Raw genomic sequence first — 18,261 nt, forward strand, 5'->3', positions numbered from 1 at the left:
GCCGTGTCCCGGCACGACGAGACAAAAACAATAAAAACCCATTCTAAACGAGGCATTTGTTGTATCCAGTGGGGACATAATTACTGATTATAATGACTTATACTGACTTTTTACGTGTTGCGTTGCATCGCGCCGCGTAAACATAAAACCATGTTGTGATCGGAGAAACGACAAACAACAAGCGCTACTCTACACTGCTCAAAACTCCCGTTTGTATCGTCAGTGGCAAATTTTTTACATATGAAAACATACTTACAGGCTGTGAGTCAGAACAGCCGGCATTGTAGTCTACTCTCCCAGGATCAGTAAACAGTCCTCTGTAAAATGCGTTGCACACATCTGAATATATGGTTTGAACTGTTCTGGAACAGTGTTGTAAATAATAACTTAACCACTGATTTCTAGTTGTGTCCTCCTTTGGAAAACCAAACAAAGTAGTTTCGCTTTTACAACGAAACACACAGCGTCTCCACAACATGGCGGCGGCAGCAACAATACTACAGCGAGAATCAAAGTTACACCTTCTTTCGTTGCGTGAACATTTGGGCAGCATTATGCAAATCTTCCCACACAATGATGTAGACATGTGGGGGCGTGTTTAAATGAGGCGTTTTAGGAGGGCATGGACGACTCTTAACTTTAATAAAGAATATCTCTTTGGGTTTGAGACTTAAGTCTTTGCAACTTTAGGGATCTTATCTATTCACGAACAGCTTGTAACACTCCAAAGAGAAAGGAAAACTGGAAATCGCATCATATGACCCCTTTAAGACTACAGGACCTGGGGGAAGTAAATGTTGAGAACTTAAGGGTCAAAAGGTAAAAGTTTGCTCTTCAGGGGTTGTCAAAGGTCAGGGCGTACCCTTCCATGTTTCAACGGGTTAGAAGGGTTTAATTTCAGTTAGAAAGATGTACATGCTCCAGGAACTGTGTTCTTCAGATGTTCTCACTTCAGATAAGTGCTAGCCTGAAGTGGTATTATGAGATGGCATCATTTGAAAACATTTTTGACATTTTGATCTCTCGCAGTGGAGATGGACCAACTGTCCAGTTGTCTCATACTCCAGCTCGAATGTTTTGACAATTTTGGTGTGTGTTCATATCTGTTTCAGAACAAGTCAAAACATGTTCGGCAGGATTGCCAGTGGTTCAAACAGGATCTTCCGGAAATGTTTGAACTCACACACATATTTACACATACTGTTTGCAATTATTGCCTTTGCCTATCTACATCATGCTTCATAGTTGTTACATATATACATATTGCTAGTGACTTATAGTAAGCTTATAATTGCATGAATCTCAAGAAATCACCTAAAGTACCCATTTCTTTAGTAGGTAATTCAAGTTTCTGTTCTATCCTCTTCCTCAACATAAAGTACTAGAAAGAGTGTAACTATGTGACATTTATTGTTCCAAAGGTATGTCGTAACGAAATTGCATATGCTGTCACTTTGCTGCTATTTTGTACTTAAAAGTGCACCAAGGAACTATTGTCCACTTTCTAAAATAAGTCTTTTTATCTTTACCTTTTAAAGATATTTGTAACACTATACAATGAGGTCAAATCACTTTAAATAAGGTAAAAGGCCACAAAGAAGAAAGTGCATCTTTCAACATGTAAGATTTTCTTTTTGTCGCGAACACAAACCGCAGAAATGGCCTGTGGCGCGGAAGGATCAAAACATCTAAGTACAGGCCCTCAGGTCGATTGCTGCGAACCAATCTTGAGGACGGATACACCTGAAGATGCATTTCTGTGTGAGCATCTTGAACGGGAGCCTGTGAAGGGCCCGGTTCATCCCCGTCCCCTCAGGGGACCCAGAGGTAGAAGAAATTGCTCTTTTGTCGAGTATTTGGGTACCACTGACCGCGAGGTCAAAAAAGGAAACAAAAGATTCTCCGCCCGGCCCTCCTCCGGGGAGGGAGTGGTGCATTCATCATCTCCCAAAGAGCGACTCCCTCCATCTCTGGGTCGCATGTCCCAGCCTCTTGCTCTTTCGCCTACTACCAGGTCTGGCGGGGGCCTGGACGGGCGGGGTGGCTGCCCTCCGGCCGGCTCCTCGGCGCAGTTTTGCTGGAGGCTGCTGCGGACGCTGCGCAGGAGTGGGGGCAGCGGCCAGGGGCCGCCCTCGCCGATGAGCGGGCTGAGGCGCTGCCACCGGCGGCCGGGTGGAGGCAGCAGCTACACACCGGGGCAGGATGTAACTGCTGGGCGAAGTTCTCCACCGTGTCACCGAACAGGCCGGTCTGGGACACGGGGGCGTTCAAGAACCTTGTCTTGTCACAGCCAGAGATGGCGCTCCTGGACCACCATAGTGGACATCGCACGACCCAGAGACCGCGCCGTAACCTTCGTCGCTCGTAGCGTGAGGTCCGTCGTGGTGCGGAGTTCTTTGAGAACTTCCGGGTCGTGACCACCCTCATGCAAGTCCCTCAGTGCCTTAGCCTGGTGCACTTGCAATAATGCCGAAGCGTGTAAAACGGACGCAGCTTCTCCACAGGCCGTATAAGCATTGCCGATCAAGGCCGACAAGTGCCTACAGGCCCGGGAGGGGAGCAGCGGTTTGCCCCGCCAAGTGGTAGCGGCATTTAGACACAATTGCATCTCAACCGACCGCTCCACCTGGGGAACTGGAAAGCATAGCCATCATTTTCGGGTCCGTATCCGGCACCGCTGACCGCCCAAAGGGCGGCAACGCTGCCGGAACTTCATCCCCGGAGAAATCCGGCTCGCCCTCCGATGCTGCAACCGTCATCCGGTCGTCGGGGGGAGCCTCGGAAGAAACAGGTGGTACCCCCCAGGAGGGTCCAGCCTGCTCTTTTGAAAGCTCCGCTGGTTTCGGAGTGCCGGCTGGCTGGGGCATCCCCGGAGGGGAATTCCTCACCGTGACCGCAAGACCAATCCGCCCACTGCCAGAAGAAGGGCACCCCCGGCTGGCGCCAGAGGGAACCCCAGATCTAGGCAGTGGCATGGGCACTCTACCCCCTTGCAGGTAACGGAGTCTGGTCCGCAACTCCGAGATGGTCATACCCCCGCAATGGGAGCATGAGTCATCCACGAAAGCCACCTCAGCGTGCTTCATGCCCAGACATGAGAGGCAGCGATCGTGACCATCACCCGGCGCCAGGTAACGACCGCACCCAGAAACACACGGATGGTACGACATCTTTAAAAAGACACGTCTTTAAAAAGACGTTCCACCCGTGAAGCTCTTTTAGATGGAATTTGCGCTTTTAGTGTGCTGAAGCGCACAGGGGAGATGGCCGTCTGCAACACACACAGGGGTAGTGCAGCCTGTTGTGTGCAACCCACTCGACATTGGAAAACCACCGCCGCTGAAGTGCCGTCCCACCAGCATGAGAGCCCACGAAGAGCGTGCTTGACTGTAGCTTTACTCTTAGCAGAAGGTCAGGAGCAGAACGATAGAACCGCTCGGCTCCGAAGCGAAAAGCTGAATATGTGCTGCATCTGCTGCCTACTTATACTCACGCTGTAATCAGCAGCAGCTGGATGCAATAATCGCATGCCAATGTGCATTGGCTCGTTTAGTTTACACTCGAAGTAGATTGGTCTCTCTAAGCGAGATCCCAATTCGTCGGTCATCCGACATGACGTCGAGAGTGACCGACTGAAAGGGAACTGCTGTTCCCCCATTTGTGAGATGAATGACAAAGCACAGCCCATTTGCAGGAGATGGGTGGAAATGTTCTCTAGGAAATGTCTGAACATTGTGAAACAAAAGTGAACATTGTGCCGTGGTGCTCATATGGATGATGCAGGTTCAAGCCTGGCTCGTGATATTTCCTGATCCATCTATAGGCTACATTACACATTTTATAATTGTTCAAAATTGTTAGTCTGTGTCAAAATTGTTCAACTCTGCAGTAAATGGGTGCTGTCAGAACAAAAGTCCAAATAGCTGATAAAAACATCACAATAATCCACAAGTAATCCACACCGTCTAGATGGATTTGTTACTTACAAACACACAACTTTTTTATTTCACAATACATTAACTGATGGACTGGAGTGGTATGGATTATTGTGATGTTTTTATCAGCTGTTTGGACTCTCATTCTGACGGCACCCATTCACTGCAGAGGATCCATTGCCGAGCAAGTGATGTAATGTTACATTTCTACAAATCTGTTCTGTTGAAGAAACAAACTCATCTACATCTTGGATGGCCTGAGGGTGAGTACATTTTCAGCATTTTGGGGTGAACTGTTGCTTTAAATGAGGGAAAGTGCTGAGGAAAGCAACAAACATTAAAGGGGTTGTATGATGTTGCTAAAAAAGAACATTATTTTGTGTATTTGGTGTAATGAAATGTGTTTATGCGGTTTAAGGTTAAAAAAACACATTATTTTCCACATAATGCACATTATTGTTTGTCCTCTATGCCTGGGAATTTTATTATTTTCATGTCTTTTTAAATGATGAGTTTTTTTTACAGTGCAGTAGAAGGTGTATCATCTCTCATCTGCACTGAGCAATATAAATGTTCTGAATTTATTAGTAGTATGTACACTCACATGAGATGAGGTATCCAGTCATGGTCTAGAAAAATATATTTTATAATGCATGGGGCAAGTCAACGCTCAAGGTGCCATGTTACAATTATATGGGCAGCTAAACACTACTTACTTGATATCAGGCACATTCAGTCGTGTAATCAATTATTTAATGGCGAAAAATATGTCTGTCTAGGGTTGTTTGGTAATGGCAAGATAACTGATAATGTATCAGTTTTAAATGATCAGTTTAATTTGTTTTTGCAGATGCTTCATCCGTGCCAACAGGTGTCAGTATAAATCTCAGGAATACCATTGTATTGGCCAGTGAAATATTAAGAAACATTTATTGGTGTATAATTAGGTAACATTCATAGATAAACTGGACAAAATTTGGGAGTTAAAAGGTATAGGAGTTTGGGAGAACTTGAGCAACTACCAGTACAAAAATTTGGAGTCTTCATTCAGGTGACGGTTGTCTATAGAGAAGGTTTCCAGTCTAGTGTTTCCATTGAAAACATCCAGGAAATGCAACATATGGAATTGCTATCTCATTACCTTGAGATTTGTTGGAGCATAATACAGCACATCTTGCTGTATTGTCTGAGAATCTTGATTGAGAGGACTGGCACCAGTTCTATGAGAATCTAATTTGTATGGCATGGCACCTGTTTTTGATTGGCCATTGGTTTGGGTTTTTCTTTGATTAGCAGTTTCCAATCTTTTACTGCGGGCCAAAGTTAACAGGTGGCTGGTGGGTGAGTTGTTAAAAAGCAGGTGGTTTTTGTCAGTAAACTTACACATCTGGTGGGATGGAGGGTTAACCAGGGTGAATTTTGGGAGGAAACTGTCAAGGTGAAAAATTATCCATGAAAGAGAGGGAAACTAACCGAGGCAAGGTGCTAATCATCATCCTCACTGACTTCTTTCTACAGACTTCTTACCAAGTGACCCACAGGGCAAGTCCAAAATGTATTGCAGTCCTGCAATTAGTTTAGCACTTCCAAATGGTTATGTCAACAGGACTGACATAATTGAAAACGAGAGCTCAAGCCTGGGTTCACCTTCACATACTTGTCAATATGGCCCAAAAACATATGCAAACACTGTTCATTTGCCGTGGCAATCTGTCTCACATGCTTATCCCAGCTGGAGCACAAGTTGCCCATTCTGATTTCAGGAAAGGAGGATAGGCCAAAGCCATTGAGGGAGCTTCCTTTGTTGAGGGGGATAAATGTGTGCAAAGCAGGTTTCAGTTCCCTCCTGCTTTTCCTGGACGTACTTTAGAGGAATCTGGGAGCAAATCAGCACTTTCCTCTGGCACAGCCTCAGTCAGATCTGCAGGAGTATTTATGCAGACATTGATATGGAGTGGATGTTTAACTGGCCATTTTTATACTCAGCACTTTGTCAGTGGAATGGTCAGCCTTTAATTTTCCTACCAAAAAGGCAGGTAGACTAATTTAGCTCTTAAGACGAAAAGACTTTCTCTTTTGTATTCTGAGGTAGTTGTTGTAAATAGCCCTTGTTGGATGGTTGGGTTTGCTTCTCTCTAAGCTTTGTCTGGTATACTTCAGTTGGAAGCATTTTTTTTCATGCAGGACATTAAGGGGGAAAGTCACAGTGACACAATGCAGACTGTATTCATAACTAAATCTCCCATGTGACCATGAAGAATTATGTTAACCTATAGGCTACCTTTTCAACAGTAGGAAACAGCTTGATTAAATTCTGCCCTACATTCTACAATTAATTGGAAGGGTGGTGTGGCATAGACCCTATCCCAAATGGTACACTCTGTCCCTACAGTCCCCCTTCGATTCAATACCCTGGTGAAGTATTTCTGTATAGATTGTTGGGTACTACTCTGCTGTAAAGTCTGCAGGCTTTGCAAAAGGGAATGTGAAGGGTGCATTTCAGAAGCAAAGGGGCATTAGGGGGGCTTTCAAGAGCAGGGTTGGACAACCCTGCCCCTAGAACTGAGCTAGTAATCATAAGGTTGCAAGTTTGAGTCCCCAAAAGGGACAATCAAGAGGTATTACCATTATGTGCTTAAGCAAAGCATATCGTGAGACCTGCAGGAAGGAGCCTCTAGTTACTCATGTGGGATTGTCCTTGTAAAAAAGTCCTTGTACTGTAAGCCATTTTGGGTAAATGACTACTTGCAAAGATGAATAAACCCATGAAGTGGCCTTCATAGATGAATGTACATGCGTCGTGTGTCTGAAGTCAGATGCATCTATGTTTGTGATGGACATCTGAGACCTCTTTCTGCTTCTCCCTTGTCATGTCCTCTTTTCATTTTTGTCTTTCTCTGTCTGTTGACTTCTTCCACACTCCCTGCTACAGTGTTCCAGTCTTATCTTCCTTTCTTCCTCTCCAAACCTCCCAGGAAGTGCAGCCATTTTTTTAGGGTCGTAAACAGTCTATTTGTGGACAGGTAGCCAGGCTAGGAGATAAGTGCCCTCTGAAAGCTTTTGGCTGGGGCTCAGGAGTTCATGGCTGCTAAAAATCTGAAAATGAGCCAGAGCCTCTCTCTCTATCAGAGTCTCTCCTCTGTATGTCTGGAACAGAAGATGTTTGCCTTCTCTTTTACACGTGTTCTGTCTGTCACTGTCTGGATGTTTCTCTCTCATTAAGGCTGTCTGAATGACTAATCCTCTTTGACATTTGCATATGTTGTCATTTCATCAGTAATAGATAATTAAATTAAATTGGAGAGGCTCTAATCTGTTCTTGTTGGTGTGATAAATCATTGGACAACTATTGTATCATCTTGGTAGTAAGCACTCACAAACTCACAAATCTAAACTCTCAAACCGGGTTGGCGCCAAGGAGGGTTGCTCTTTTGTACTCTAGAGCAGGGGTTTTCAAGCTTTTAGGACATGCGCCCCCCCAAGTTTGTCTAATTTCACTCGCGCCCCCCCCCAACATCCTAATTGCATCTACTTCCGGAAGGCCAAATAAAGTGCTTTTGCCATCGCACTGAAACACACACCGTCTCCCTGACATGGCTAAATCATGGACTTAATTGTGATTCAAAAATCGTACTAAGGATATTGCATTTCGTAATGAATGTTGATAGGCTATATCGTGCAGCCCTAGACTGAACTGTGTGTGTGTGTGTCATTGAAACGCAAATTTAGCTGCAGCCAAGTGACTTTGTGCGACCCACTTTGTTCCACTCTGCGACCCACAGTTTGAAAACCCCTGCTCTAGATTTTTTCAAAAAAAAAATCTTTTGAAGATATTGCTGAACATTTATTTAACCATTGCACAAGTACATTTCTGACTGAAGTAAATTTGTCATCTCGGTTTTTAGTGTTTATTTAAAATGAGACACATCTGTTTATTATTTTTAACTTTTTCACAATTATTTTAATCTCAAAACTGTTTTAGATAGTTCTGCTTTGCTAAAAAAGTGTTGGGTTGTGCTCCGCTCTCCCCTACACACTGAAAGACCATGAATGCATTTTCTGCGCTGAACCCCGCGATGAGTTTAACAACACTTGCAGCGCAGATTACAGCTCACTGGAGTGAGCCTGCTTCACGTTTTTATGGACGTTTCATATTTTAACATCTGTAAACAAATAAATTAAAACTTAAATATTAGTAGTGAAATTTTACAGTTGTACTCTAAAATAAAATGGTTATTTTTCTTAAATACTTAATTTCTGTCATATTAAACTTTTAATTAAGATTAGGCTTAAAGTAATGTCAGTTGTTTTTTTTATCTCAAATATTTTGGTGGGTCGTGAAATAGATTATACTTGTCTAGGTGGGTCGTCGGTCGTGGAATGGAAAAGTTTGGGAACCCCAGCTCTAGAGTACAAAAGAGCAACTCTTTTCTTCTCATTAAGAGATAAAATTGTCTACCTGCCTTGTTGATGGAATGAGAGTTTAGATGTTGAAATATAAATGCCTAAAAGCATATTTATATTAGGTGAAATATAAATGCCCAAAGAACAACTGGACAACCTACAGTATATGGGTTTTATATATATATATATATATATATATAGCTGTCTATATGGTTGTCTGTACAACCTATATATTTGTTTTAGTAACCCGACTTGGCCGACCTAACACCATTGGCTCGGTCAAAAATTGGTCTATTAATCAACTAGCTAATATATCAGTCTATAACCACAAAGAATCTATCATGACAGGAAGTGGATCTTTTTCCTGAATTCTGTCATCTTCTGCACCATGTAGGAAACATGGTGCTTTATTTATATTTGGGTTGTCTTATCACAGATCTCTTCATTTGTTTGCACATTTACAATGTCCAAACATGTTGTTTGCTGGCAACAGGTTGTATATGAGTCCCTGGTGTTATATGGCTTGCGGTTAGGGAGCAGGGTTTCCTGTATTGGGTTCAGGTGGTCCGACTGTCAGTGAGTGGGATGCCAGTGGGAGGGTGGGGGTGTCAAGAAAGATTCACTGTTGAAACTTTGCACAGCTGTTCACAAGGTCAACACTTTATAAATGAAATCCTTTTTATCTCTTGACCTCAATTTATCTCCTCTCGTCTTCCTTGATTCCCGTCCCTTTTTCTAATATCATCATTCTAATGGCATTATACAAACCGATTTATTATTGTACTCATTTAATAAATTCCTCTTTGTATGAAAACATTTGTCCACTCAGAACAGCTTGATTGGTCAACGCCCTGACACATGGTGGCCCTATTTTATTCTTTTGCCAAGTCACCACCCGTATCGCCTTACTCTTCTGTCACAAGCCTTGTCTTTCAATGGTCTATTAATAAACTAATGGTCTCATAGGAGGCTTTACACCCTACTGTGATATTGCTGGTGGAGGCATTACAGCATTTAGTGTGCTTTTCTGTTTATATAAGTCTTTGTTCCCACCAGCTTTAATTAAAAGTGTTAAATTACATGTGAAGAGAAAAATATGAATATTTATTCCTTTGGGAGTCACTTTTGTCCATTAATGAAACATTGTAACAGTCCATTTTTTCCTTGGGAATCGAACCCATGACCTTGCGGCGTGATGCAGCGCTGTACAAGTTGAGCTACTGCTGCAGAAAAACAACTTAAACATGTTTTATATAATGAATTGAACTTTATTTTAAGATATGAAGTCCTAAGTGTTATAAATGCTAACCCAACTTTTATAATATGTCATATCTATTTTCAGTTTCAACATTATTATTATTATTACTGACACTCCGCTCAGTCCTTTATTAATCAGCTACATGTGTTTGTCAGCACTGCGTATTTTTGCATTTTTACTAATCTTGTGTTTCTTATTGATGCCTTTCCAGGTCGTAATGAGCTGATAGCAAGATACATAAAATTGCGGACTGGAAAAACCCGCACTCGAAAACAGGTAATGTGACAGTTTCTGTTAGCACTTGTTTGAATGGGTACAACAGAAGTCGTATCGAAGTCAAAGATTATCACTATATTCTGGTATAATTAGATTATGATGCTTGTAATTGATTCAGTCATTAATCTTTTTTTTGTTTGTTTGGCTTATTCATGTGTCAGTGTTTTTGTTTCACTTGTTGAAATAACACTGAACTTTATACTGACACCTATTGGTGTGGATGCTGCAATGCGCAAAAGCAAACATGTTCAGTTATTGATGCTATTATGAGATTATCCCATTCACAGGCGCATATCACACATTATTACGTATTATTATAAATGTAAACATATCTGGCAAAACACTGTTCAATTCTTTAGGTGTAAAACTGGAAACATAATGCACTTAATGCACCTTTAATATTACACTATAAATAGAAACGTATCATAACAAGTGTCAGATCTGTGTTACAGAGGTCTAATATATCTATTTTTTGCCAATTCTGAAGCAGTGCAAATGTGCAGTTTTTCTTGTGAACACTGAAACTGCAATGCTGTAATTAAAAAGTCAGTACTCTAAGGATTATTGGTCACTTGGTTATTTTGACAGATTTGTTGTTATGACATATATACATATGTGTTGGATGATATCAAATGTCTGTGACCCTGTTTTGCCTCAGGTGTCTAGTCACATACAGGTGTTAGCCAGGAAGAAACTGAGGGAATATCAAACTGGCATTAAGGTATGGCTGTGCTGCCACCTAGTGGCTTCTTTTCAATGTCTCTCTTCTCTTTTCTTGTCTTGTCTCCCTTCCTTCCTTTCTCCCTCCTCTGACGTCCTTCCTGCAGGTGTCTAGCCATCTGCAGGTTCTTGCGCGGAGAAAGTCTCGCGAGATTCAGTCTAAGCTGAAGGTATGCGGCTCACTGCAGTCTGCTCTGCTCTGACCTGAGCTGCAAACTGGGCTTTTCCTAAACTCACCAACCCTTCCTATCTGTGGCACACTCTAACTGTTATAATGACATGTGATGTTTAGCTTACATGTACCATAATGTGTGTAGTGTACAGGCATTCATTAAAACACATTGTGATGGAACTGAGCAGCATGCTTGTAAAGTAATGGGGCCCTCTTGTGATTGACCTAATATTGCATTGCTTTCTGTTGTGTCGCTACACATAAGCTATTGTGTGTATCTGACTGAACTATTTATTTGTTTGTTTATTTCTCCCATTCTAACTTATCTTGACCTCCATAACTCATCTTTAACATCTTTCTGTGATTTATATGTTCACTCTAGTAGTAGTACACTGTATTGTTTTGATTAATCACTTCTGCTTCTGCATAATTCTAATTTGTAAGTCATTTTCCACCTAAAAACAAACAAACAAACAAAAAAAAAACTACCTGGTTGTTGTCTTGTTTTTCGTTAATTATTTTCCCCTCACTATTTATTTATTTATTTATTGTTTGTTAGTTTATTCATTCATTGATTTAAGATGATACCTGTATCATTCAAATTTGTGTTCAGATTCAAATTTTAACCACCTTATAATGTAAAAAAAATTAATAATGCACTTGTATCCTACCAACATCCTTATCTGAAATTAACAAAGCAGAATCATCAGCATATAAAAACAAATTACAATCACAAACTACTTGCGTGTCATTAATATATAAAAGAAACAAAAGAGGGCCTAAAACACTTCCCTGAGGGACTCCATTTTTAACAAAAGTTTCCTCAGAAAGAACCCCATCAATTTCTACTCTCTAAACTTTCCCAGTTAAATAGGAATTCAACCAGGCTATCACTTTACTTGAAAAAACCATGACACTTAACTTATTGAATGATTATTGAATGAAGTATTGAATGATTTACAGTGTCAAACACTTTCTAAAAGTACCATACCACACATTTATCTTCATCAATCTGCCTCCTTATAAAATCTGTTAAATAAAGTAAAGAAGTATCAGTCGAATAAGATTTCCTAAAACCTGACTGAAAATCATAAATTAAACTACTCTTACTTAAATACTCATACATCTGTTTATACACAATTCTTTCAAACATTTTTGAGGCCACATTAAGGATGGAGATTGGACGATGGTTTCCAGGACCATTTAACAGCTTCCAATAGAATGTCCAATTATTTCCCCCCCACTAACCATTTATTTATTTGTTTGTTTATTTATTTATTTACTCTGCAAAAAAAAAAAATTAAGGATCCTTAAATTTTTGGATGGTAGTGTATATATCTTTGAAGTCTGCTTTTCATAAAGATTGCATATTATTTGTTATTATTGTAAATAAAACTTTTATTTGGAACCATAACTAATATTATTTAAACTAATTATTATTTTAAAAATTCCAATAGAGAAATTCATCTGAGATATTAGGAAAGTTCTGAAGTTTCTTTCAATCCAGGTTTTGTTCCAAATAGTTAATTTCCCCGCCAGTGAAACTGTGCTTCTGATGAGCTTTTCTTGTGTCTTTCTCAGGATCAGGCTTCCAAAGACAAAGCCCTGCAGAACATGGCCGCTCTTTCCTCCGCTCAGATCGTTTCTGCAAGTGTGATGAAGAGTCATCTGCCTCCTCTTCCTCAGCACCCCTACCCCCCTCCAGCCCGGGTAAGTTCAGAGTTTAAGTCACCCTCTTTTGACCAGTTCTCTACCATCACCTTCAAACTTATATTGTCCTCTGTTTTGTTGTCTAGTTTTGGCCAGGCCCCATCCCAGGACAGCCTGGACCTTCTCAGGAGTGAGTATTTCTGACATCTGATCTAATCTCAGTGTTATTGTGAGATCCTGCTGATCTGTCCCTGTGTTTTTCTAGCATCAAACCCTTTGCACCGAGTCCGTACTCCACCCTTCAGCCTCCACTGCCTATACCCATATCAAGTAAGAGCAGTGCTGGGATGATTTCAACCCTAGTAAACTTAGACTGACCACCCGGCCTAAACCAGCATGTTTTCTCGACAGGTTATGAGCAGTTACCCACCCTGCAACCTCCGAGCGCCACTGCCATGCCTGTGTGGCAGGACCGGACCATTGCCTCCTCTAAACTCCGCATGCTGGAGTACTCGGCCTTCATGGAGCTCCAGAGAGACCCTGACACAGTGAGTCACACTTCTGCTGAGAAAATTATATTAGCATTTTGCTAATGCTAAGGTCTTAGGGTGCAATGTGGTTTCTGCGTTGTTTATGTTTATTTGACAAAAAAGTAGTGAATACACTCTGTTCATCAAGGATAACACAATAAAGTTTAATATCCCATCAATTTCTTTCCCAGTTAAATAGGAATTCAACCAGGCTATCACTTTACTTGAAAGACCCATGACACTTAACTTATTGAATGATTATTGAATGAAGCATTGAATGATTTGCAGTGTCAAACACTTTCTAAAAGTACCATACCACACATTTTACCTTCATCAATCTGCCTCCTTATAAAATCTGTTAAATAAAGTAAAGAAGTATCAGTCGAATAAGATTTCCTAAAACCTGACTGATCATAAATTAAACTACTCTTATTTAAATACTCAACTGTATTGTTTATACACAATTCTTTCTAAAGTTTTTGAGGCCATATTAAGAATGGAGATTGGACGATAGTTTCCAGGATCATATCTGTTACCTTTTTTAAATAATGGAATCATTTTAGCTAACTTCATATCAGATGGATCATGGAAATATACAATTTTCCAAGGAGAGATTAACAATAAATGTAATAGTTGGAGCTATAATATCTGCAGCATCTCTTAAGAATCTAGCGGGAATATCGTCCAGCCCAGTTGCCTTAGACACTTGAAGTTCATCTTGCATTTTAGTAATTTGATTTACACTAACTTTAGCAAAAGAAAAACTATTTGGCAACACCCCTTGTTTTAAATAAAATCGCTTAACAAAATCAATCCCATAATTTAGTTTGGACAGAGGAATCTTATCAACTAGACTATTAGCAATTAATGAAAAGAATGAAATAAATTTATTAGCAACTTTATTTTTATCAAATTCTATCTTGCCATCAATATCTAGACCTACTTTTGATACAGTAAATTTCGATTTACCAATTGAATCGAACCTATTTAACACCTTCCACAGAGATTTAGGATCTTCTTTGTTTTCTTGAATTTGTTTCTTAATAAAATTACGTTTTGCCTCCTTCGCAATTTTGTCCACTACTTTAAGAAATAAAACTTTACATTTTTTCCAAACATCATCAACTATTGAGATATTTTGAATATCATTCCAATTAACTATTTTAAGAGAGTCTTTAAAAACTTCAATATTATATTTTTTTAACGATCTAATTTGTGAGTAGGTTTTTGGCATGTTAGTGTAGTTAAGGTGTTTTGGCGGTTTCTAGAGCGTTGCAAAGTGTTTGCCAGGATGGTTTCTTTAAAGCATAATAGCAGCATGCTAACAACATGCTAATATATGTGTAACCCCAGTAACGATACCCGCTATGTTAAAGCTGGGGCCTGGGTAAGTATTTGTTTCACGGTTATGATTAACTTTAACAGTTAACTATAATATTTCTCTTCCTTCCAGCAGCAATAAAGACGATAGAATCCAATACTGGTCATATGAGGTTTGGTTTATATATTTAAATAACCCAATGAAGTTAGTAAAGCAACGTGAAAGGATAATAAAACTGTGTAAACAACTTCTTCAATGTCAAATCAAATCCTTTAAAAGAAGGGACAATATGAAATAAACCAAACTTCTGTTTTCACAAGTGTTAAACACACGTTAGGGGATTAACTTGGAAAATGTACAAATGTACAACTCAATAACAAAATCTTACACTTTTGGATTTAACCCAATGAAATACTCTCTATATTCAGTAACAAAACAGTGGGCCCACTTTCCCGCTATCACTCACACACCCACCCTACGTTGCAGGCCTGAGAGGTTTTCCCAGAACGCGACGGGTCCCGCGGTATGATGAAACGTTGTTGCTTTGGCTCGCGCGAGCGGCTAGCGGCTCTCCCACGCGGCAACAGAGGAACTCCGGGCTTTTCCAGTCACCCGGAGCGCTATCTGTTTCTCCTTCTCTGCATTGAATGTCGATCCGGTTCGTGCTAGTCACCACACAAGCACATGTAATGAACGTGCAAAGTGTAATCAGTGCTAAATATAACCAATACTTGCTAAATAAAGTTCTTATTAGCAAAATACAAATCACTGATGACGGATTCACTCTCCTCCTGTGCCTGATAAGCCAGGGTGATGGCATCCACAATCCAGTGGGCCATACTCTGCTTAGAGACGGCCTTCCCCTTCTCCCGGTCTCCGTAACAGACAAAGCGCTGGTCTGAGGTCCTAAAGCTTGTCTCGATGTGATTCGGAGTGACCGACTGAAAGGGAACCATGGTTTATTTTCATAAGGGAGCAGTGTGCAAAAAACATGCTAGCAGCATAAAACATACTATAAACATCTTAGCAGCAACCTATATCATGTAGCAACATGGTGAAATATGCTAGAAACATCCTGTATCTTTCAGACAAGGCTTTGTCAAGCCAACATCAAAGTTTATCTTCAAACTTTATCTGTCTAGTTTATATACTATTATAGTATTTATTAATATTTTAGCTTTTATTTTTATATTTTCATGTTTTTATTTTGATGTAGTGTATTTTATGTGGTGATTTTCATGAGGTTTTGCTTTTTATATTATATTTAGCTTTTTTTTCAGTTTCAGTAGATTTAGTACTTCAGCTTCAACTTATTTATTTATTTTTTATCTGCCAGAGCAACATTTCTAATTTGCATTTAAGTTTCACTTTACGTTTTTAATCTAGTTTTTATATTTCATTTTTTATTTCTGCTTTTGGTTACTGAAAATGATTTTCAATAGTTTTAGCTAACAATAACAATACTGTCACAGATGAAAACAAACATAATATGTTTCAGGAATGACAAGATTTCATGCAGTGCAATAAAGGTCACCTCTTCACCTGTTAATCCACAGTACAGCAAGCACCTGTTTGTCCACATCGCCCAGACAAACCCCTCATACACAGATCCTCTCCTGGAGGCCGTGGACATCCGTCAGATCTACGACAAGTTTCCAGAGAGGAAGGGAGGGCTGAAGGAGCTGTATGAGAAAGGCCCACAGAACGCCTTCTTTCTGGTCAAATTCTGGGTGGGTTTTAACAAATGCATGTTGAGCTGTACTGTCATAATTGATACTGTTGTGCCTTGAAAGCCCAGTAAATGTTATGTGTTTGAAAATTACCATCAATTCACAAAGGCCCATAAAAATGAAAGTTTGCTTAGTCAAGGTCTTCAGGATAACTGTGTTGGTCTATGTGAGGCATTTTCAAACAGATTCTCTTCTGTAATGTGTTTCAGGCTGATCTGAACAGCAGTAATGTTCAGGATGGTGCAGGCTCATTCTATGGGGTCAGCAGTCAGTACAGCAGCGCTGAAAACATGACCATCACTGTCTCCACTAAAGTCTGTTCTTTTGGGAAGCAGGTGGTAGAGAAAGTCGAGGTGAGGTCACCATATATTCATAGCTATTCATAGCCGTGTTGGTCTGTACTGACAAAAGTGGTTTCAAAACATCATCTATACTTTGACTTTTTGACCCCTAGACAGAGTATGCGCGTGTGGAGGGCGGGAGGTACGTTTACCGGATCCATCGCTCACCCATGTGTGAATACATGATCAACTTCATCCATAAACTCAAGCACCTGCCAGAGAAATACATGATGAACAGCGTCCTGGAGAACTTCACTATACTGCAGGTAAGAGAATGAGAAAACAGGGCAAAGTAGGGATTTAAGATTGGACCTCTTTCAATTCGTAAGTGTGAACTGGCCAAACACCCCAAAGAATGTTGAATCAGAATGATGGGGAAAACTAATTGCTGTTTAAAGAATTTCAACAGAGGAATTTCATTATTGACTAATGCCTATTTATTTATTTTTTGACACACTATCAAAAGTTTGGGATCAGTAAGATTTTTTAACCCTCTTAATGCATTCAAAACCTGAATTCAATTTTCACATTCACAGACCTGAAGAATCATTGTTTTATAAAATAGTCATAACTTAATATGTTTCAACTAAAAGCATACTATATCTGATCAGCAACTTCTGATTAATGAATAAATGTAAAAAAAAAAGAAAGAAAGTTTTGAATGTTACTGCATTAACTTGAGAAAAATTGAGAAATTCTTTTGAAACTTAAAATTACACTGAACCACACCAAAAAAACAAACTGGGATGAGATATATTTCAATAATGATGAGAAATATTCAATATATAATTTAATTTAAATAGAAATGTAAATATATAATTGAATGAAATTTATAAGAACATATAATCTGAGAATTAACAGTATTAAGCCTTTTGGAATTAATAGAATTTAATTAAATTCATTTGCATTTATAACTCATGATTACAAAAAAAAAAAAAATTATGAAACCTACATATTTATTTCTACAAAACAACATAAATATTAGTAAATATAAATATAAGTAAATTATTTTTGCTTGCTAAATCAGTTGCAAAAGAGTTAAAGATATAGGGATTTTTTTTTTTTTTTTGCAATAATATAGCAAAAAGTTTTTGGACGCTAATATAACTTCAAAAAGTATTTTTTGGCAGCTAATGGTACTCCATACATACCCGGGTCCCATTTAGTTTTATCATTACTATTTTTTTAAATGGCTATATCTCTTAAAAATAACTGTAAAAAATCTGAGAAAAAAATATATATATTTTGAGGGTCTTAAAGCACTTGCAAAGTTTCATTCCCTCATTAAATTATGTGGGTTTTTTAGTCATTTTTATGTCATCTGGGTCAAAACGGACCTGAATGCATTATGAGGGTTAAGAAATTAATACTTTTATTCAACAAGGGTGAATTAAATTGATAAAAAAGTGACAGTAAAGACATGAAATCTATTTATATATTGATGTTTGTCCCATTTTAAAGACTATAGGATAAATTAAAGCATTTTTGGAAATGACGTGATTTTAAACACATTTTAAATAGTTTACAATGTCAAAGTTGACTAAAAATCTGTAAAGATTTCACAGCAAAAATACAATGGGGGATATTTTTACAATTATACTGTATTTCCAAGCTTATGTCATTATGCTCATCCAACATAAATGTTTACTGTACTATGCCAAGCTTTCTTTGAAGTTAGCATGATTCTACTATTCTACTGTTCTATTACACTTTTCCCTGATGTGTTTTTCTCTTCCTCAGGTTGTCACAAACAGAGACACACAAGAGACTTTGCTTTGCATTGCGTTCGTGTTTGAGGTGTCTACAAGCGACCACGGAGCACAGTATCACGTTTACAGACTCGTCAAGGACTGAATGACTGCTTTGCCGAAAACACCTCCAGACGCTGTTCCTCGAATGCGTACGAACAAAGTGAGGAGAAGAA

The 18,261-nt window shown here is 39.4% G+C and overlaps 1 protein-coding gene across 1 annotated transcript in view; it reads left to right on the forward strand.

The window, feature by feature from the left end:
- Positions 1–18,213, forward strand: part of tead3a (TEA domain family member 3 a) — a 37,259-nt gene extending 19,046 nt beyond the window's left edge. Inside the window, exons 3-12 of the mRNA XM_016289391.1 lie at positions 9,809–9,873; positions 10,532–10,594; positions 12,347–12,475; positions 12,562–12,605; positions 12,681–12,745; positions 12,827–12,963; positions 15,823–15,996; positions 16,206–16,349; positions 16,451–16,603; positions 18,078–18,213. Of these exons, the coding sequence (XP_016144877.1) occupies positions 9,809–9,873; positions 10,532–10,594; positions 12,347–12,475; positions 12,562–12,605; positions 12,681–12,745; positions 12,827–12,963; positions 15,823–15,996; positions 16,206–16,349; positions 16,451–16,603; positions 18,078–18,191 (1,088 nt within the window). The 3' untranslated portion in view covers positions 18,192–18,213. The remainder of the gene's footprint in view (positions 1–9,808; positions 9,874–10,531; positions 10,595–12,346; positions 12,476–12,561; positions 12,606–12,680; positions 12,746–12,826; positions 12,964–15,822; positions 15,997–16,205; positions 16,350–16,450; positions 16,604–18,077) is intronic.
- The last annotated feature ends 48 nt before the right edge of the window (positions 18,214–18,261 follow it).

Source organism: Sinocyclocheilus grahami, unplaced genomic scaffold (genome assembly GCF_001515645.1).
Source record: "Sinocyclocheilus grahami isolate Dianchi unplaced genomic scaffold, SAMN03320097.WGS_v1.1 scaffold245.1, whole genome shotgun sequence".
NCBI classification, from domain to species: Eukaryota; Metazoa; Chordata; class Actinopteri; order Cypriniformes; family Cyprinidae; genus Sinocyclocheilus; species Sinocyclocheilus grahami.